Source organism: Eutrigla gurnardus (genome assembly GCF_963514095.1).
Source record: "Eutrigla gurnardus genome assembly, chromosome: 5".
NCBI classification, from domain to species: domain Eukaryota; kingdom Metazoa; phylum Chordata; class Actinopteri; order Perciformes; family Triglidae; genus Eutrigla; species Eutrigla gurnardus.
The window spans coordinates 18,860,297-18,882,873 of record NC_139919.1 but is presented as its reverse complement, the minus strand read 5'-3'; the positions used below and the strand labels follow the sequence as shown (position 1 = coordinate 18,882,873).

The 22,577-nt window shown below is 44.1% G+C and overlaps 1 protein-coding gene across 3 annotated transcripts; it reads left to right on the top strand.

The window, feature by feature from the left end:
• The first annotated feature begins 81 nt into the window (after positions 1-81).
• Positions 82-22,453, top strand: mcf2a (MCF.2 cell line derived transforming sequence a). Of its 3 annotated transcripts, XM_084009475.1 has the most exons (32): positions 82-203; positions 561-810; positions 1,384-1,786; positions 5,395-5,463; positions 5,547-5,661; positions 5,990-6,080; positions 7,343-7,462; positions 7,828-7,944; positions 8,210-8,359; positions 8,456-8,571; positions 8,675-8,789; positions 8,950-9,069; positions 9,361-9,552; positions 9,632-9,823; positions 10,154-10,325; positions 11,517-11,593; positions 11,963-12,048; positions 12,233-12,299; positions 12,444-12,559; positions 13,547-13,616; positions 13,726-13,818; positions 14,068-14,160; positions 14,428-14,553; positions 14,652-14,873; positions 16,285-16,377; positions 16,803-16,881; positions 17,267-17,333; positions 18,492-18,592; positions 19,000-19,112; positions 19,995-20,107; positions 20,319-20,422; positions 20,505-22,453. In XM_084009475.1, the coding sequence occupies exons 3-32, from the start codon at positions 1,672-1,674 to the stop codon at positions 20,543-20,545; spliced, it is 3,345 nt and encodes a 1,114-aa protein (XP_083865601.1). In that variant the 5' UTR covers positions 82-203; positions 561-810; positions 1,384-1,671; the 3' UTR covers positions 20,546-22,453. The 3 variants fall into 3 exon arrangements, with proteins under 3 accessions (XP_083865601.1, XP_083865603.1, XP_083865602.1); XM_084009477.1 differs by lacking the exons at positions 20,319-20,422; positions 20,505-22,453 and adding an exon at positions 18,764-18,869; XM_084009476.1 differs by lacking the exons at positions 20,319-20,422; positions 20,505-22,453 and adding an exon at positions 18,761-18,869.
• The last annotated feature ends 124 nt before the right edge of the window (positions 22,454-22,577 follow it).

The window sequence follows — 22,577 nt, the reverse complement described above, 5'->3', positions numbered from 1 at the left end:
TCCAAATGTCCAAAAAAAAAAAAACAAAAAGCACGAGAGGCTCTGGTTGTGGACGACGTCCCGGTCTTTGAGGGGTGGAGGTGGACATTTTCAGGCACCTCAGCAGTCCTGCGTCATGCAGCAAGGCTGCCACCTCCAGCCCTTTCCGGTCTCCAGCCTCAACAGTCCAAACCCTCCAAGCTGAATGTACTTCTTTGAAACTAGTATGTTCAAAACCTGAAAATGTCTGTAATAAAGCAGAATGTTTTGAAGATAAACAAATGCCTTGTTGTGATTTGTCACACTGAAAGTTATGGCAGTGTGTGTGTGTGTGTGTGTGTGTGTGTGTGTGTGTGTGTGTGTGTGTGTGTGTGTGTGTGTGTGTGTGTGTGTGTGTGTGTGTGTGTGTGTGTGTGTGTGTGTGTGTGTGTGTGTGTGTGTGTGTGTGTGTGTGTGTGTGTGTGTGTGTGTGTGTGTGTGTGTCTGTGTCTGTGTCTGTGTGTCTGTGTCTGTGTGTCTGTGTCTGTGTGTCTGTATGTGTGTGTGTGTGTGTCTGTATGTGTGTGCACCACACTGAGCAGATGCTGTGCAGTAATGAGATGGCTGAGAGGCTAAGCTGGATCAGCTGAGTGGCTGCGTGTTAACGGCGTACCGCTGCTCTCCCACTGCTCCGCGTGTGGCCTCGTCAAGAAAACACTGCGAGTCACTGTAGAGGAGGTGAACATGCATCTGCATCTGTCTGTCCTCTCCACTGTTAATGACTGCTCGTCTATTCGGAGGAGTCGTGAGCTCGTCGGTGGGGAGTTGAGTTGAGAGAGGGCCTGTGTGTCGGTATGTACACAAAGACGGCCTTTCATATGGCTTCTGTTTGAATGTGATTGTTGTGTATTAAAGGCTGTGCTTCGCATGGGCCGGACTTGTTGGCTGAGGGTGCGGTAGATTTTCATTTTCTGCTTTACAAAAGAGCTATTCTCCACTGTGTGTGTGTGTGTGTGTGTGTGTGTGTGTGTGTGTCTATATTATAGCAAAGCAGAAGAAAGTGGGGACATGTACATGGCAGCCAGGCAGCCCACTACAGTCGGCATTATACTGAAGGCATAGAGAACAGTAACAGAGAGCACGAGGGAGTGTGAAGTGAGAGGAAAAGTTGGGAGGGAGACTCTTGAGCTCTGCTCGGTGCAGAGCTGACGCACTAAAGCCCAGGGAGGAGGGAGGGAGGGAGGGAGGGAGGGGAGGGGCGACTGAGAGACGGACAGCAGTGGCCAGATGGAGCCTAGTTTGTTTTGAAGTAGCTGCCGCTGATAGAACAGATAGGCTGTAGTAGTGTGTGTGTGTGTGAGGGGAATAGCTCATTACACACAGTCTGGGCGACAGCAGACCACTGTTTTCTGCGTATGTTGACAGGTCTCCTCCTCTGTTGAAACTGCTCATTGAGGAGGATCTATGCAGCTCAAGGTCAGAGAGATCCAGCAGCAGCATCAAGCCTCGGGGAACTGTCCTGTCTGGATCTTGGGACCTGCGGAGGCAGCCGGCAGCATAAGTCCCCCCCCCCCGTTGTGGCTCCTAGCCTTGTTTATAGGGACACCATGCAGGGCTATAGGACTCTGAGGAGGATGTAAGGCCTGGACTATCCATCAATCCCATCCCGTGTCAGGGTCTTCCAGCCGGATCCTGCGTCGAGTGGCGAAGGGAATGGGCCCAGCCTCACTGCAGGAGGAGAGAGAGCCGGAGGAAGAGCCCAAGGGGGAGATGGAGGGCTACCGCTGCCTTCTGCAGGCCGGCTCCCAGTTAGAGAGCACTCTGCAGCGTGAGTACACATGATGCTGACTGTCCTCGTTTAACTTCTGCTGACCACACGCAGGCTTGGAATACGCTCCTGCGCTCTGAAACTTACTTCCCATTGCTCAATGTGGCGTTGTTGTACACATTCCATCAAACTGGAACATAAAAGCAAAGAGCATTTAGTTTGATTCACGGTGTTCATGTGTAACTTCCGAGAGCCGTTACATGAGGTAATTGGAGAACTGCCCCCTGGATCTTAGTTCAGTGTTATTGATGTGCCAGGTCCTGCAGCTTTGCTCCAACACCGGGTCATTGCAGGGATTATGTCGGCTATTTTAAGCCCAGATGCTTAGATATTTGTTCATGGTGATAATTTGTAGCCTGAATATCTGCTGTAGATCCGAGTGGGACAGCGATGGAAGATAAATAAACCATTCGAAGGGAAAAAAATGGATGTTCAGAAAATAGATAATGCAGATTTCCACTATTCACATGATGTTGTCGTGTCATGTATTGAAGCTAACACGACAAGTTGAGCTGATTCTCCTAAAGCAGAAACTGCATTTGTAGAAAAGGAAATAAGGTCATGGTCTTTTTTGATCTAATAATGTAATTATCTTAAATTGTATTTCCCAAATGACAGATCCGTTTTGAAAAGCATCACCCTTTTACTTTCATCATCACTTTGAAGTTGTATCTAGTAGAAAACAGTAAGATGAAGGTATGACAGACAGAAACAGCCCCTGATGTGACTGACAGCTCCATGGAGGAGCTTCCTCCCGAGGCTAATTTGATTACTTTGGGATCTTGGCAGCTTTGAATTATTGTTTAATTGATGGCCCTTCTTGTATGTCTCCTGCGTACCTGGGCTGTGTCGGTAACAGAGACACGGCCACGCTGGGTTTCTATTTATACCAGCCATCATTTTCTTTCTTTTCTGTGTGGAACGTGAGTCTTTGGGTTTGTCCTAATCTACTGAAAGGGAATGCAGTGGTGACCATAAATAACACGCCTCAACTCAACTCATTTCAGTGCTTCAACATCAGATCACACTTTAAACCCTTTCACTGTCTCACTGACCCTAACCCATGCTCAGCTTCTTTAAGTGCATCAACTTAGCCCCGCGCTCCTCACATTTCAACACAGTTTAAACCCGTTTACACGGTTTGCTCCTGTCATTTTCAGCATAAATGAGCAGAGAGAGTTTGCTTTTTAGATTGCCTTTGTGTCGTTTTCTCTCCATCAGTGTGGCAGATACCACGCATTTAATGTGTGTGACAGAATTAATCAGGATAAATCACATGCTACAAAGGCTAACAGCCCATAGCATTGGAAAAGCAAAGATATTCCTCCTTCCACAGCACAAAACAATCGATTAGTGTCAAATATTGCATAATCTACCAAATCTCTTCTGAAGTTATTGTGGTTTGCTATCAAAGACTTTCTGGCCTTTCACCAATCTAGTTTTCATGTATGCTAGCGGGGAGAACACACTATTTTCTCTTACCCGTTTCTATCAGAACGCAGCCACCCACCAGTCTAATCCCCTTAGCATCGAAAGCTTTGTTTAGCAAAATATCTCATGACCCAAAAGCAGTATGAGGCTAGGCCTCTGTGTACTATGAACATGTTTGCATGTGTGAGAGGGGATTTCTTGCTCTGCAAGGGATTACATGTTCCGCTTTTAGGTCTCTACAAAATCAGATTGAATACCATGGGTGTTTGTGCACACTCAAACCAGCCTCGTCTTGCAGTCATTCTGTACGTTTCACTAATATACTGTACTATGTGAGTAAGGTGTGTGTGGTCAGTTATTATAGATAATTGTATTGTTTTCTCTGAGAAACTATCTTTTTTTTTTCTTTTAGCAAATATTCAGACGTCATGCTGAAGCAGCATCAACATGTGTGGGTTTAATACACTGCTCTCCCTTTTATATTGCCGGTTTATGGTGCCTGTAAAATCTACACACACCCCTTTGACTTCTTAGACACACCTCGTTTTGTGGAGATTTTCCCCACCGATTATCGTTAAAAAAGCCTAATAAAATCCCCCGTGATCCAATGTTTTAGAAGGACAAAATGTCAGAAATGTACAAAGGGGTGAATGCTTTTTATACGAGCTTTATGTTAGGATATCAGTGTAGATGGTTATCAGTGTTTGGACAACAGAGATAAGCTTTGTGTTTGGACTGAAAGTGGAGTCTGGATCTGTTTGACCGGCAGCAAATCTCTGTTTCCATCCACACGGGCAAACACTCGTCTTTCCCGGTGTGTGAGCAGCAAACAGAGGGTATTATTTGACTTTGGCCTGTGCCCACCGTCCTGCATGTCACCTGGAAAGGTCATGATGCTAGCTCAGAGAAAACCACTGCTTTTGATTACCTTTGACTGTTTAAATTTCTGTGCAAAAGTGAGTTATTGATGCTAAACAGTTAATACTTTAGGATTGTCCTTCTTTGTTTGACTACAAGGCCTTTGATGTGGCTGCGTCCTTAAAAGAACTCGTGGGCTGAAGGGAGAGTACAGTACCTCCACAAGTTCATTAAAAACATGTCTGTTTAGAGCGCAGGCTGCCCTGCCTTTGAGCAAATAAGTCTGCAGTGTTTGTCCAACGGAAAATGTTATTAACATGATTTGTTTAAGACCTGTCTCAGCCTCCTGAAGGCCTATTCACGTGTGATGGTAATTTTACCCTGCAGCTGTGTGTGTGTACAGGCCAGCCATTGGTCCTGCTCCTGCCCGGCTCCTCTCTGTTGCAGAAACACATCAAATATTCAGCAGTAGAGCTCATTACTTGTTCCCTGACAGCCTGACGGACACTGTTACTGCAGTCGACGCATGGAAAACCACACCTCCTCCTCTCTGTCTCTTTTGCCCTGTCATCTTTTTAATTTGTAATGTCTGATGATATTTATTTCGTTTGGAGAGAAAGCAGGGAAGTCTAAAGTTAATTTACAGGCTATGCATCGCATGCAGGTATTTATTTGATAGTAAACATGCATTAGATCTACTGTAAATGTAACGTGAGCATAGTGGAAACAGTCTCAACATGCCGGCGAGTCTCCGGTTAATCTGGCTGGATGACGCCCGGCGTACTAAAGGCCACATGAAAGCCTCTTTTGAACTCCTACTCTATAAGAGACTGTGTGCATTTATTGGCCACTCCAGAACTCTAATGGCACCAAGCATGAGAACCCGGGCCGTCTGCCAGTAATCTCAACACAAACATCACTTCAGATGCTGTACGGTAAATGAGCAAATGCATGTTAATGATGTCACTGTCTGATGTGTACCAGACGCAGCATTTATACCTGCTGTGTACATAAAAGCATCCGCTGAGGAATATCTGTTGAAGATCTCTGTTTTCTGATTAAAGCTGGTGGCTGAGAGCGTCTCTCTTTATATGTGGAGAGACAGAGAGGCTTTGTGTTCATTGCTGTGGGAAAGCCTTTGAAACATTACTTAGATCATCAAAGTAACTCCATTGAAATCCATTTCAAATTAAGTCTTAGGCTGGGTGTTTGAGAGACTATACAAGATGGGGAAAATGCCCACTCACTGCTGTCATTATTCTTTTAAATGATATTCGTTCAGTGGTGGAGGCCTGTATAACCTGTGTATCTTCTTCCAGAGGTGACTGTCCCGGTAAGCTTGAAGGAGGTGGGAGGATACATAGAGAAACAGGTGGCGTACCTGTCAGGTGAGGTTTTAGTGAATAATGTGTCCCCTGTAATTTCATGTGTCATAAATTAATACATTGATTGCTTAAACCTTTCTTCCCAGGGGGCCGTGGGGAAGACTCCAGCGTCATCGTCACCCTCCCAGAGTGCTCGGCGTTCAGTGACATTCCAGAGGAAGCTTTAGCCAAAGTCTTCACATACCTCACTCTCATCCCTCGGTGCGTCCTTCATTTATTCCAGTCTGATTCTCTCCCTCTCTCTTTCTGCAGTGCACCAAACGCCCAGCGCTTGTATTCTGAGCACAGCTGGTCTTCCCTGCTCCATAGTGTCAAACGTCCTAGCGATGCCCTCTATGTCCCAAACCTCGCTCTCCCAAACCGATCAGGAACATTTACATCGTGTTGTGACTTTGCAGTGGTTTTTAAAAGATGTAATGCATGTTGTGAAGTATACATTACATGGTACTGGTCTCATGTTCTGGTCTGATAGCTTTGAATCATCAGTTATTGCACAGTATGACAGCTGTTTACCTCATTTTTCTTGCAGAACGAGGCAACCCGGAGTAAAATTCATCATAATATTAGACAGAAGACTGGATACATGGGCTTCTATCAAAACTGCACTTGCCAGGATAGCAGTGAGTTTTCATTTGTATGTGATCAATAATCCCACTAGAGTGTCAATATATCATGATTATGAAACGTATGGAAATGATTGCTCGTGAGTAAAGGCAGTTGTTTTATTTATGAGTCGCTGTCCATGGTGCTGAAACCCTGAGAATACCTGGACAGCACCCATTAGACCCAACTACTACATAATGCATTGTTTTCCGGCTTGGTGTAGAGTTCTACGCGGTGTGTGTAGTTTGGAGAAAAGCATAAACAATCCGTTTCTACCGACTGTTGAATTTCATATTGCTGCAAATGAATGAGTAAGCAAAAAACTGCGATGACGCGCGGGGGGGTGGGGGGTGATGAGCAGAGGATGGGGAGGGAAACATTGCAGTCAGCGCTGCCGCCCTCCGCCTGAGAGGCAGCAGCAGCAGCGGCAGGCTGCGGCTGTGGTCGGGCAGCCGGAGTTGGCTGCATCCCTCGGCTGGGCTCCGACCTCCACCGGACGAGCGGGAGCTCGCGTTTAACCGAGATGGCTTCCAACGTGATGTCCGATTGCTTTTACCGGCGGAGAGTCCCGAAGATGCGCCGGAGCCCGGTAACGAGCTGCTCATTGCTTTTCAGTCACCGTGTGCAGAGTTTGCGGCGAAGTTTTTTTGGGCGGGCGGAGTGAATGCGGCACCGGCTGTGGCCGCTGAGGGGAGTGTAGCACTGCGGCGCGGAAGCAGCGCACCTCCGCCGCTTAGTCATGCGACTGTCTGTCTGTGGAGCCTCAAACAGCACCGACGTGTGGCTCCTTAAAGCATGTTTGTAATGGAATATGTTGAGGTCGAGTCAGGACGAATGAATGTCAGAAGTTGCGTCACATGCAAATGCATACATATGGCAATGTTATATATATATTATTCATATACTCCCTGCTGCAGATGGTGCTTTTGAATCAGCTTGTTTTAAATATGTGTTTTTAACTGTCATGCTGCAGTAGTTATTTACAGTCATCATCACACCTGCAGTAGATCTACTGTTGTTGGCTTGTGGAGACACACAGGGAATGACCTCAGACGACCTGAAGATGACATGCAGCACTTACACTGACTCCATTAGGCTGATAGGAATAGTGACAGCTTGGTTGAGACCTGGAGTCTTTCCCGTCGGATCGGAGGATGAGAGCTTCTTAATGCTTCTCATCTATTCCTGTCCCGGTACTCTAAAATACAGCCTGTCGTATAACGTCTCCTCCTCCATGCCCATCGCCACCATGGCAGTAAACCTCTCTTCCCTCTTCAAGGCCTCTTTTCCCGGGAACCTCCACCTGGTCTTGGTGCTCCGACCCACCAGCTTCTTCCACCGAACTGTCACTGACATTGGCTTTCGCTTCAGCCAAGAGGACTTCATGCTCAAGATGCCAGTAAGGCAGCTCCTCCTCAGTTACCAAACATGTTCCACACCACAACCAGGTACACCTCGTTCTTGTTCCACCCCTGATCTCCATGAGTCACAATGTTCTGTGGTGGACACAGCCGAGAACACACGTATATATCATAATAAAGCGGGTTATCGTAGGATATTTGTAATATTTCTGGTGATCTACGTTAGTTTGTGAAGTATCAATGATAAAAATATTAGAATTTTTTTCCCAAAACAGTTTTTCCTGGGAAAAGAAAATCAATTGTGTATTTAATGATAAACATAAAAGGAAAAACATGCCACTTAAACTTTTCCTGGAGTACGAAGTGTTATTTGTGAGGTCTCAGAGTGTGTCTGACCCTGTAGGTGGTGATGCTGAGCTCCGTCACAGACCTGCTGCGATACATCGATGAGAACCAGCTGACTTCAGAGTTTGGAGGAACTTTGGACTATTGTCACAGTGACTGGATTGTTTTACGAACAGTAAGCTTCAAATCAATTATGAACGCCCCGTGCATATACTGTATATACATTATGTAAGTCATATCTACAGGAAAAAAAACACATAAAAATACATTTGCCTGCTCCCCCATGTGCTTCTGAGCAACGTGTCCAGTGTGATATTGACTGTATCTGTGCTGTCTCTCTCCTTCACCTGGACTGATAGGTCTGGATGCCTTGTTGCTGTGAAAAGCCAGCATTTTGAGACCAATATTGTCCGTTTTTTTTTTTTTTGCTTCTGCTACAGGCTATTGAAAGTTTTGCTGTCACAGTCAAAGACATTGCACAGATGCTGCAGGGCTTCGGCACTGAGCTGGCAGAGACGGAGCTGTGTGACGAGGGGAAAACCATCGAGTACCTCCTCGAGTCCCACACTGACAAGTACAGGAAACTCAAGGTTTCAGATGTCTTCATACAAGACACATGTATTATTTTAAATCTATTTTATGTTCAAGTGCTATTTTCAATGCTTCTCGTGTATTCTGTTTGACAGGATGCAATCAGGTCAGTGTCAAAGGAAGGTCGTCATCTTCTCGCAAGCCTGGAGACATCCGGAAAGGAGGATGATTCCCACTGGGATGTGAGGATAGACTTGGTGACGGTACAGAGGTAAGGCTCAGGAACATTCTCACATTTATTATCTTCTCAGTGGATTGTAAACTTCAAATACTTGTACTGTGAGTGCTTCATAGCAAGATCACTGTGTTTTCAGGCTTCTAGCGCAGCTCAGAGACATGGAGTCAGCCTTCGATGGCTTCTTTGAGAAGCATCATCTCAAACTCCATCAGTACCTGCAGTTGCTCAGATATGAACAAAGCTTCCAGGAGGTAAGGACTCCGTGTTTATCATGTTTGCATGTATGTAGGATGTCGTCCCATATATTTTCAGACTCCCCAGAGGATGACATCTCTTATTATCGTGCATTTGGTTGTATCATTTTGGGTGTTTGTCCTGTAATGATGGTGATGGTGTGTGTTTCCTGCTTAGATGGAGTTGTGTCTGGAGCATCTGGCGGCTCAGGAGAGGGAGCTCTCCATATCTGTTGAGACTCTGGGTCAAACGGAGCAGGCGCTCAAAAGGTTGGATGGTCTGGAATCAAACGCACAGGTCAGTGTAACCAGTATTTGTAAATAATACTCTTTATTTGTGGGCTGTAGTGGGTAAACGGGTCGACCTTTACCCGCAAGGTTGGCAGTTCCATCCTCAGCTCCTATTGTCTGCATGTCTCAGTGTCCTTGAGCAAGTCACTGAAGCCTATGTTGCTCTCACAGCAGCCAAATGCTCCCAAATGGTCAGATTTCATGTATGCACCTGTATGTAAATGCCCACTGAAATCAATTTAACTTATTTATTCATTTACACAAAAACAATTCTTCTGTGTCTTCGTTGGCTCTACAGGAGGTGATGTCTCGAGCTCAGATCATCATCCTTCACGGACACCAGCTGTCAGCCGGTCACCACTACGCCGTGGCTCTCATCATGCAGCGCTGCAACGAGCTTCGCCACTACTGTGATACACTCAACGCTGCCCTGAAGCTCAAACACACGCGTCTCCTGCAGACGCACCAGCTGCTGCTCTGTCTCGGACAGGTACTGAGACGGGACGTGCGTCTACGCGCTCGTCGGCACACACAGATTTCTTTACGCGCCGTGTTCTCCCTGCCTTCAGGCCCAAACTTGGTGTGACGACGGAGCGTATCTGCTCGCCAATCAGCTGGTGGATAAGTACCAGTCTAAGGAGGGGGCCCAGGCTGCTCTGAGGGACATTGAGAGGTTCCTGGAGGGGGCGCCGTCCATGCTGAGCTCAGGACCTGACATCCTGGCCATCGAGTACGAGGCTGTCGTCACGCCTCAGCTGCAGGTCAGTGAAATCCACCTAAAGAATCTTTAGACCACAAGAAAACAGTTTAATGCCTCTGTGCCGCCCGTCTGTCCATCTGTCCGTACTTCCATACCATCCAGTCACTCAGAGGTCAGGTTTTTTGACTGTAACTCAATAAATCAAATTGTAATTATGACCAAATTCATAAAATGATGACATTTTTGGACATGTAACTTCACTGAAAGGTGGAGGCATGCAACTGTGAACACTCAATGTGTCTAGTATGCACTATGACATTGTTTGTTTCTCAAAATTAGCGCTATGTATGGTGTTGACATCATAACTGAATGTCCTCTGTGTCTCCGTTAGGACCACGTAGGGAAAACGTTTGAGAAGCACGCAGCCGTGCAGCAGATGATCCAGAGCCGACAGGCTTGTCTAAGGAAGCTGGCTGATAAACACGTGCGACCGGTCCAACTGGTGGCCCCCAGGGCCGAAAACCCACCGCGCTCCAAGTCCCCGCTCTTCTCCCCCAAACATGGTGACGCACACACACACACACACACACACACACACACACACACACACACACACTAAAGATTTTTGTCGTAGTTGTATAAACAGCCTTCAGTCAGCTGCCCTATTTTGCAGCATATACGGAGGTTTTCTACAAATGATCTAACTCCCCACCCACCCAGGCCCAGTATGGGACCCCCTCCCCCCCTTGAATCTTTCCTTTAGGCACCGTAGTTACATTAACACATCACAGGGTCCCACTGTGTGCCCTAAGGTGTTCCTGAATGGGCTCTGGGGTGAGCAGGCCACCTTTACCACAAGCTGGAGTGAGGATAGAAGCTATAATCAGTCTGCTGGGAAATACCTGACTGCTCTATTAGTCAGGATAGAACCACAGAACCATATGGTTCTTATACATTAAAAAACAAAAAAAACCTTTCATCTCCCTTTGTGTCTCAAGGGAGGTTACACAAAGCGAACCACATACAGTGGTACCCAATTATTACTGTGTTATCTCCTGTGTGTTTCATTTTTTTTATTTGAATAAACCTATTATGGCCACTGAAGGTGTGTCCGTCCACATCGGCGTTTTCTACGTCCATTCATGTCTTTAAGGTTTTGTTCTCGGTGAAATGAAGCCATACTAATGAGAGTAATAACAAGAAAGAGAATGAAAGTGATTATGAACCCCCGTGAGACTTCGGGACAGCAGCCATTTAAGAGAGGAGATGAAGGGAAAAATGGTTCCCTTTGATCGATTGGATCCGGTACATGCATACGCGCACGTACACGCACGCACGTGCATGCGTACCGCTAATGAATGTAACATGGCACATGCAAGGGCACAACACTCGGTTGGGCTTTGGATTATCATGTAAGGATTCAGCTGCTAGGATCAAAAGGACACTGGCAGTTGTGCCCAACGGTTGCTTTAGATCTTTACACGCTGCTTCCAGGCCGCACCTTTAGAGTCGGGAACCCATTAGCATGATTTCCTCAATCATGGCCGAGTGTTTTGTTTTTCAAGTTACTGAGGAATACAAAATGTCATAGGAGCAGCGAGTAAATCCTGTGTATACGGTCATAAACAATCTTTGTTTTTGTGTGGATTCATAAAATGAATGACTTCCTCATCAGATCACATGGTAATAGATTGTGTGTGAATGACTCTAATGGTGAGCTGCTGCTGCCACGGCTGAGAATCTGGGTCTTACAGGTGATGGTTTGAAGTTCACATTCGACATCTCTCTGCCTGGGAAGAGAGCATCGCGGAAGAGCCCCAACGCTAGGAAAGTAAGGACATATTTAAAGCTTTTATGAAACAAAACATTTTTTTTTAAGGTGTTGACGATAACCTGGGTATTTAAAAAGAAATACTGTAATCATGTTAATAAAACACTACACAAAGATTCTCTGCCTCATAAAGTATTTTATATATTCAGTAATGGTTGAAGACAGATTCTCTAGATATCACATTAATGTTGTTATTGTGAGTTATTTTGGCTCCAGTTATCGTGCAGTGAAGATCTGATGTCAGCTGAACCCAAATGTTTATTATCTAAACATTTTCTTACCTTTTCCTATTCGGTCCAGTAATTTGTTCAGTGTTAAACATTTTCTCTAAATCCTAAATCTGTGTCCGACTGTTGTGTTTTGTTGTAGATCGAGGTGATCCACGACTACCAGGAGAGCCGGAGCTGCGTGCCGTACGGTCTGGATGGAGAGGACAGCCCAGATCTCCTGAAGCGGTGAGGAGGCGCCGCCTGTCTGTCCAGCCGTCTGTCTCTACTGCTCTTGAGTTTGATGTTTACTTTGTGATTCTCTTTGTTTGGTGCTAATAATGCCCTCTGGTGCTCTCTCTGTCTACGTGTGTGTGTGTGTGTGTGTGTGTGTGTGTGTGTGTGTGTGTGTGTGTGTGTGTGTGTCTCACAGTCATGTGATGAGGGAACTAATAGAGACAGAAAGAATCTATGTGGAAGAGCTGCTGTCAATTCTGCTGGTGAGAAAACACACTTCTATACAAACCTCATGGTTATTCCGTGTGTGTATCGTAGGCTTCCTGTATGTTTAAAGACTCCTGGTAATATTGCGTATGCAAAACCTTATATATCTCTAATGGTGTCGCCATGATTTCCTATTGCAGGGATACAGGGCGGCGATGGACAACCCAGCTCTGTCGGGGCTTTTACCCCCGATCCTCCGCAGCAAGAGAGACATCCTGTTTGGAAACATGCCTGAGATCTACAATTTCCACAGCAGGTCACTGATCATCAACGACTCACACCTAGTAGACCTGTTTGAAATACAAAGATGCAAGCAGATACACACACACACACACACACACACACACACACACACACACACACACACACACACACACACACACACACACACACACACACACACACACACACTCTTCCATGGGCCATAAAGGATCATTGAAAGGGATTATTTTTGTTTCAGTTGGTTTTTAAAGAAATAATATATCATTTATGAATAAAAAAAAAACATAAAAAAAAAAAATCAAACACATTGTTGTAAGGAGAAGCATGTGTTTCCAAGGTATACTGACAGCTATATATTGATTTTGTGGTCAATTAGTGTACAGTTTAACAGATTTAGGGAGTATTCTCTTTTACTTTAATGTTTTAGCTTTGAGTTTACACAGTTACTCTCTATGTTTGCATTTTTGGTGAGTAACACCCAATGTAAACGTGATTTTTATTTGTTGACAAGAAAACTCCACAGGCCCCCTTTACCGTGGCAAACATACACAGTGGAGTTGTTTAGTGTTGGCGTTTCTACTCGCCGCCTACAGGGCGCGACGTCCTGCTGAGGCCCATGGGTAATTTTGATTTTAGAGCCAAGCACACCAAGCTAGCGGCACTGAGAGAGTTTCATTGAGAGCTACAGTGGTTTCCCTGGTGTGATTCTGTGTACTGAATATACCAGAGTGCCAGCTCTCTAACAAGAAGGGAAGCAACATGAAATCAGATGGATTTGTTATATATATATATATATATATATATATATATATATATATATATATATATATATATATATATATATGTTGCCTGGATTGATCAATTTAAACTTTACATGCCAAACACTAGAACGGATTAGTCACATGAGACAGACGCTGGCCGAGGTCAACAGCCAGTTATTATATTAGGTTGATGCACGGGAGGGTATCGGTGAAGATGGTTATGATCTAATTCTTGACCTTTGACCTTTTTCTGAATCCAGGGTTTTCCTTCAGGCCCTGGAAGGATGTCTGGAGGCTCCTGAAAGTGTGGGAGCTTGTTTTCTGCAGCGGGTGAGATGATGAATGTGTTGTGGTGTAGCTTCTTTAGATTCTCATTAATTGTACATCATTTTTTTTTTGCCACATTTTTCTAACAGATTCCTCTTTCCTGTCTCCCCAGAAAGAGAGTTTCCAAATGTATGAATGCTACTGTCAGAATAAGCCACGCTCTGAGGCGCTGTGGAGGCAATTCTCTGACTGTGGCTTCTTTCAGGTCAGTTTTGCCATGATTTGACTTTCAAAGAGCAACTTTGTCTGAATAATGTACTGTTTTGGTGTCAAGCATGATATGTTTACCATATTTCAAGTACTGTAAATATGTATTTTATACAAAAAGATCTACTTCTCCCATTCTAAGATACAACTAAGTTAACTAAGCTGGACTAGCTCACTTGCTAAGCTGTGATCCGTCTCTCTCATTGACAAACATATTCATTATTATTCTTTGTGTTTCCTTATGAAGGAGTGTCAAAAAAAGCTGGAGCACAAACTGGGCCTGGATTCCTACCTGTTGAAACCAATCCAACGCCTCACCAAATACCAGCTGCTGCTTAAGGTTGGACAGAGGCTGCTGTCATGATCACCTACATTAAGTGTGCATGCTATTTCATGCTAGATTTTCCATGAAATTAGACTTCTATGTATCATTAAAATACAAAAAAAAAAAAAAAAAAAAAAATCAGCATTCAAAAACTGTCCCAAACTGCAATCAGTACATTTACTTTCCCTCTAGTGTGTATTTTAAGTCTTTACCACAAGAGTGTGCTGTTTCAGCTACTGCATGTATTTTCCTTCATGTCACTTCTTTTGTTCGTGTATTCAGGAACTCCTGAAGTACAGTACAGACGGCGAGGGCACTTCAGCGCTGCAGGGGGCGCTAACGGCAATGCTGGACCTGCTCAAATCAGTCAATGACTCCATGCATCAGATAGCCATCACAGGCTACGAGGTGACAACTCTGAATTTTGAATACTCGACGTGATGTTTACAGAGAATATATTTAATAATGAAGGCTCACACACACATCCCTCTGTCCACTGTGTGCAGGGGGACATCTGCGAGCTGGGCCGCGTGTTGATGCAGGGCTCCTTCAGTGTGTGGATCAGCCACAAGAAAGGGCCCACGCGCATGAAGGAGCTGGCTCGCTTCAAGCCCATGCAGAGGCACCTCTTCCTGTACGAGAGAGCTCTGCTCTTCTGCAAGCGGAGGGAGGAGCACGGAGACGGCTGTGACAAGACCCCGTCCTACAGCTTCAAGCACTGTCTCAAGGTGGTTCCCCGTCTGTGTTTGTGTCGGAAGGATGTACGCCAGTCTTTGTCTGGTTATCGGCCAAGTCGCTAACATATGTTATATGCGTTAATATATTAAAGGTTGAGTAGGTGATTCTATTCAGAGACACTTTATGTTATATTACTTGAAATCCTCGTAACATACTGATAGCCATGAATACATTAAATCCTCTGAAATGAATTAAAATTCTCATTGTGGCAGGACTGTAAAAACCCGTCCAATCGAGAAAGTCGGGCCAGAGAAAATAATTAGACGGCCTGCGTGTCTGTCTTTTTAGTGGATACTTATTCCAGTACTTTGTAGCCTACTAATATATAAGTATACAGTAGTGTATATATTGAGTGACTCAATATAATGTGAGTTTCATACTCATTTGTTTATGGAGGAGATAGGTAAAAGTATGCCACTGCTGTGAATGTGTTGTTACCTCTCAAACTATATTACCTTCCTGTCATTTCATCAGTGTCACTGTGTCCATAGCAACATCCAAAATACTTTGGCTAATTGTTCTACAGTGCAATTACACAATTGCAGTACACCTGTCACAATGTAGATTTAATGCTCACTATCGAGTACAATATTGGACAAAGGATAAAATATATATGTATTTTATATTATTTATATTATATTTTATTTTTATTATTTTTTATTATTTTATTTTTCAGATTTCAAGGACAAAAACAACAACACAGAACAAAACACCACAACAGAAGTAAATAAATCAAATAAAATAATAATCACTAACCCCCTCCAAACATGGTACAGTCATCTCAGGACATGGCATATGAGAGATAAAAAATAAGTAAAAATGTTTCACTCACTGAGGGATCTCAGTCCAGGGTCCTCCTCGCCTTTACATATAATTTTGAACACAGCTTAAATAAAAAAAAAAAACACAAAACGGTGGATAAAAGCTGATGATGGTTTCCTATTAAACGCAGCCCAAAAACAGTAACTTAATAAGACAAAATGCTTTATCGCATTAGTTAAAAATCCATCACACATCACCACTCAGGGCATTACCACTAACATGATCTATAATTAGGTTTCAGCGCTACACAATGGAGCGGAGACACTCATTAAACGCCGGTGTCTGTGTTGCTGCCTTTTAACATGTGTAAGTGGGCCAGCTGGCCTCAGAACCCGGCGTTGTAAGACGTCTTGGTGCTGGCGTTGACGTCGCAGCAGGTGTCACACCAGCAGATGCTGCCGCTGCTCCTGATTCATTATTGAGGATGTGGGGAGGAAGCAGTCACACAGCGGAGGTGTGTGTGTTTGTGTTCTGACAGGACAGATGTGTTACATGATGTAAGTCTGATGTATGATGCGTCGTACGTCCTAATGTGTGTGTGTGTGTGTGTCCATGTAAACAGTGTATGTCTCTTGGCAGATGACTGCTGTTGGGATTACAGAGAACGTCAAGGGAGATGTGAAGAAGTTTGAGATCTGGTACAGCGGCAGGGAGGAGGTGTACGTGGTTCAGGTGAGGAGTGGGGAAAAGTTTCATGTTGAATAGTTTGAATGCAGCACATGGCAGATCAGATTTTAGACCCTTTAAACTGGAGCAGCAACGATCAGTCAGTTAGTTTGGCGGGTTTTTTATGTTTTTGTCAAGCAGAATTACACCGTTTCATTCTGTCTTCTTTTCAAATGTTTTTGGGTTTAGGGTTTAGGGACATTGGGATTGATATTTATACAATAACCTGACATTTGAAAGACAAATGATGAACTGACAAACAGAGGCCTAATAAGAATGGCAGCATCGTGGATCAATGGAAGTATATACAGAATGTTGTAAAACCTGCAGATAAGCTCATAAGTCAACATTTCAGGTGGAAACTGAAATGTTGACTCATGTGCACCATCCCTGTTATAAACCTACATATTAACATCTCTGCTGTCTCTCAGGCTCCGACCGTGGAGGTGAAGATGGCCTGGCTCAATGAGCTTCGCAGGATCCTGACTAACCAGCAGAAGCTGCTCAGAGGTCTGTGAACAACTGAAGCGACTGTGGGAGGAAGAGTCTAAGTGCAAAGGTCCATTTACTAGCTTTTATGCTTTGAACTGCATTACTCAGAGAGTACGACATGTGGTTGAAAGCTCTGTAAGTGGAGGTTTGTGCTTTGATTCTCTTCACTATACACTGTTCACAAAGCTACGTAGTCACAATCGTCATATAACAAAAACAACATACAAACATGGTGGACAGATGGTCATATGTTCTCGTTCATGCCCACATGTGTGACTAGACACGCTCACATACTCACACATCTATACGTAGTCTTATTAAGGACTCCGGCCCCTAAAATCAATATTACATTTAAAAACAACTCTGAACCTGCACTGAAAATTAAATACTTCTCTCCTCACAGATGAAGCATATCAACACGGCCAAATGGATGGACACATGCAGCTTTCTCCTCCTCCACTCTCTGAGAGGTCAGTGTCACGGAAACAGTCATTACATCAGCCAGTTAGGTGCATGACGTAGGCTACACACACACACACACACACACACACACACACACACAAACACACACACATCACAGCACTACTATCTGCAAACGCTGATGTCTGACCACAGCGTGGGTGAATGTGACTGTTGCCGTGGTAGCAGCTTTGTGTGTAGTGGTGTGAGAGTACGGTGAACAGCGCCCCCCCTCCATTCTGTCCACTGCTGTCTGGTTGCCTGTCCCCACTCCTCCCATCCCCCATCTGCAGGGGCATGCGGCCGTCCAGAGGGGTACCCAGGGGCTGTCTGCCGGGGCTGGACTTTGTCTCGCTGACGGCGGATGTGTTTCTGTGCCTGCGTTCCCGGAGCCCCCGTCCCCGAAGCCCCCGGCAACGGCCCCGGCCGCGTCCCCGCCACCGCCCCCAGCGCCACTGACCCGCCCTAACGCTCAGTGGTAAACTCAGCCTGGCTCGCCTCGCCCTGGCATGACCCATCTGGCTTGGGGATCAAAAACCCAGGGCTGCTGTGTTTGCATACTGATCGTCACCTGCAACCCCTTTTTCTAACCTTCATCCTGGTTCCCACCTGACCCCGACATTCCCTCCACGCGGTGAAAGGCCTCGGCCGCTCCTTCATGGCATTGACATGGTATCAAAAAGCTATGGCTCTTATTTCTGCATCTCAGATTTGCTATTTGCATGAAATGCAAAAAAAGGCAAACAAAAAACGAAATGTTTTGGTTTTTTCATTCCATGAATATTCTTAATTTCCTCATAGCTGGTTTTTAAAGATGGGGCTCGTTTTTTGAGATCTAAACAAGCTACTGTAGAATTCAAATCTCTAAATTTGGATCTTGAGAAATCGAGGCCAGATCTTCCCTGCGTCAGCGGTCTGTGAGTCCTACTTTTACAGAGAAGCTTGCACATGGCTGATCTGTGCTCCGTGCTGCTGTCTGGTCATGGCTGTTTGAGAAACAGGACAGGAGTTGTTCCTTGACACTGATCTGGGGTCAGCTGTACTGTTGGAGGCATCGATCAGACAGAGTGAGAGCTGACCCTAGATTGTGTGCCTGAGGATAACGGCTATCCTGAGTGTGTCTGCTGACGGTTGAGCATGTGATGATGCACGGTTTGTTGTTCCCCCAGCAAGCAGCAGAGGGCGTCAGTGAGCTCAGAGGACACCGAGTCAGGGAGGAGCAGTCCAGACCCCCAGTCTCACTCCCCGAAACACCAGCACAACCGCAAGAGTGAGTAAATCTCATCGGCACACAATCGAGTAGATACTTAGTAACTAAAGCACCGAACATGTGATGGGAATTGATGGAAACCATGCGTTGCCTTGTGTAGTATTGCTGCTGTTGCTGATTGTCTTCCTAGTCTCTAACTGAACAGATATTTGACTTTTCCCCCCTCAGCAGTTCAGGTGTACTTTGACCTGAAGAACCAGGTACATCAAGGAATTTGGAGGGAAAAGGTCCAACTACTGAGATTAGCTTTTGATTCTCCGTTCTTGTTAATTTCCCAGTAAGTGATAAAGGGGTTTTTACAATGTTAATATAGTTACTAAGTATCTACATGGTGCCTTTGAGGAGCAGTGTTTGTATAGACGTGTTCGTCGATGCCCGTCACAGCCGGAGTTATGTGTGTTTCACAGGTTGGCCCGGAGCTCATCAATCGGTAGACATCTGCGAGGGTCTGGAGGAGTGGTCTGGAGGTCGGGACGCCTTCCACCCATCTGACACAGAGGAGGAGGTTATGGAGCAACTGGTGAGAACGGCAGTGGTGGAATCGTACATAGTTGTCATGTCAACATATTATACTATGACTTATTTCATTACATTTTTCGTCAACTATACTATAAAACTACACTTTTTTAGACATTATATCATGACTTTCTTTTTTGGCATATTATACTATGACTTTTTTCTGCACATTTTTCCGTTTTTACGACTTTTTTTATGACTTTATGACTTTTCGGTATACTATACTATGACTTTTTCATCAAATTTTCCATCTACTATACATCTACACTTTTTTAGACATATAACAACTATACTATGACTTTTTTCACACTTTTTTAAGCATAGTGTATTATACTATGACTTTCATTTTCATAATATTTTTCAACTTTTTTCATGACTCTTTTTTAACATACTATTATTACTTTTTTTCCCAAAACATTTTGGAAAAATATGTTTTTTTTAGCCCCTTTTTTCGTCAACTATACTATGACTTTATTTTTTCATCATATTTTTTGACATACTATGCTATGACTTTTTATAGCACTATTTTTGAACAGGTAATTAGCTCACTAGGTCAAGAAGTTCCATCCATAACTAAATGGCTGTTGGTTCCATTCCCTCCTGTGAGTCTCATTAAGTGAGAAATGCAATCTATATTCCTTCCTGATATGCTATGACTTCTTTCAACGTACATTTTTTTCATCAAATGTTTGGACATACTAAATTATGGCTTTTTACATAATTTTTCGGCATATTATGCTATGTTATTTTTTTTATAAAATGTTTTTTCATCATGTTTTTTAACATACTATACTATGACTTTTATTTTCTTCTTTCATACATTATTTGGACTTCACTACATAAATCCATCTTTCTGTCCTTCCTGACGAGTTTCCATCCATGTCAGTCTCCAGGCAGATACAGGGCGTTGGCTGACTGTCTTCAGAATGGACCAGACAGCATCACCATCAAATGTGGAGACGTCATCCAACTGCAGTGTGAAGACAACAAGGGGTGCTGGTGAGTTTTCAGCCTGTAAACACATAATGTGAAGTAACCTAATCAGTCAGTGTGGCTTAGTGATCAGCTAAACTATATGTTAAATATAGCTGTATGATCCATGGTTTTTTAATTAGACATAATGCCCATGTAAAGCTTAACTTATTAAAGTTTATATATGTAATTTCCCCTCTCCCTTCTCACCCATGCCTGACTTTTCTTCATCCTTCAGGCTGGTGAAAAACTTGAGTCGGCGACAGGAGGGCTTCATAGCAGCTGCCAGCCTGCAGCTGATTCTAGTCCACAGCAGTCAAGGACACTCCTCCAGACTGGGGGGTAAAGACAAGACTTCCAAATATAATGCTCAGCCATAGTACTTCTTGACTTTGATTATCTGTGTGTGTACATTTTCTTGTAGACCCAGGGAACCTGAAGGCAAGAAAGCTCAGCTCCCCATAAAGAAGAAGGCACAGAATGCAAATCTGATATTTATCTGTGGATGATGGACGGGCCGAGTCATAGCTGTCTCATAACTGATCGGCCGCTCACTCCTCACTCCCTGGCGACGCCTGCTTCCTCCGGCATCGTTCAATCATTAAAGAGAAAAGCGTGGGAATCTGCACACCTGATGTTTTTTTCCAGGTTCTGATTGACAATCTACTGGGTTTTCAGACAGTGAAGGTGTGCTGTTGCACTAGCGCGAAGGCTCGGGGAACTATTTAGCCCTCTTGGACAATCAACAGCTGATTCTTGGATCCTGACTGCTCTTCCTCTTTTCTGATTGGTGAGAAAGTCTTCCATCTGCAACACACATAAAGTCTGGATGTCAGGTTCACAATCTGGGGACTCACAACATTTTTCAACGCTTCCCCCATTCCAGCTAGTATTGAAGATTCTGGTATCACAGTGTGTGCTGAATGGATGGTAGGCCAGGATTTACCTACAACATTTCTTAAAGCAGAGACTTTTGTACACACGCATCATTTTTTTTAACATTAACTGTACCTCGGTGTGTCATGTCTGTAATAAGTTGACATTGAAATACTTCATTGTGTCTTTCGTACATTTCATTCCTCAAGGCAACACTCTTCTATACAGTCTAGGAGTTAGAATGCCAAAATGTGCCATGCCATAATGCCTTTTTCCCCTGCTCTTTGACACTTGTATGTACCGTTTGGAAAGTCAAACACTCCTTCTTGCTTTAACCTGACCTCACAGACACTTTAATAAGGTGGAGGGACAGGAGAGACAGCCGCCTATTGTCTACTGAATGTGTGCTTTCCGTGCTGCTTTACCTGTTACCGTGTATTTCCTCTTACTCATGCTGTTATTTCCTTTTACTCTTGAATGTATGACATGTTAGGTAATCAGGGGAGACATACCCCCCTTCATGCAGGCAGCCGTCGACATGCCAGTGATGATAATGTAAGACACAAGCAGACATGATGAAGATTGATGGCAACGCATTCCTCGGCGTGTGCAGCGTAGAGAAGGGTGAGCCCAACAGAGAGGGGGGTGGGATTATTCTACGTGTACCCCTCCATCACAGAGGCAGATGGTTTCCTCCCCACCGTTACGGCTCAGTTAATCTCGGGTTCCCCATTAAAAGGGATCATACAGCCAACGTGAAATGTACCCTCTGTGTTGAGCGCTTAATTAAATATTGATTGCAGACTTATATGAATTTACCACATCAAATCGAGGCCTCAGTCAGAGGGCTGCCTTTGATTCGCTGTGTTTGATATGTAAATGAGTCTAGAAGGAAGCAGGGGCGGCTCCGCACTACAAATTTTCCTATGTTGTTAATTTATTTATTTTGCTGTCCTGTCGTTCCTCCATATTGTGAGCTTTCTGTGCAGCTCTGAATTAAATTATATCTGCATATATTCAAAGGAGCTATGCTTGACTGCACATTTTTAGCTTATATGACAAAAATCATTCGAATCGAAAGTGTTTCTTTGTAACTTTCATCCAAAATGCTGCAGATTTTGCAGAGATTTTTTCCAGGTTGGAAAACAGAACCAAAAAAACCTGCTTGAAATCTTATTTATCCTGATGAGCCAAGTAGCCTGAGCCTGTTGCTTTAATGTTTCATTCAGATGAAAATGCATGGCAACTGCAAACTCAGTAGGTTTGTACTGTGAGACAGTCACTGTTTTAAACAGGCTTGCATTTGTACTGTAAAAAGAGAAATCGCAATAATTATTTTGGTAATGGAAATAATTCAATACTTGTTTTAACATGGTGATGTTTGGCTGAAAACTAAGGCTACGCTTTTCCATGCACCCTGATTTACTTTATCATTTCTGTATTCTTGTTTTAATGGAAGCCAACGTAAAATAAATGATGCAGATTTGTCTTTTTTTTTCGGTTTTTGAATCACGTTTCATTTGAAGTCTGTTTCCAAACATGCTTTTTTGTTTCTCTGCTACTGAATACCACGACTTGTAAGTCATACATTTACCAGCAGATGGGAGTCCTAGCTTTCATG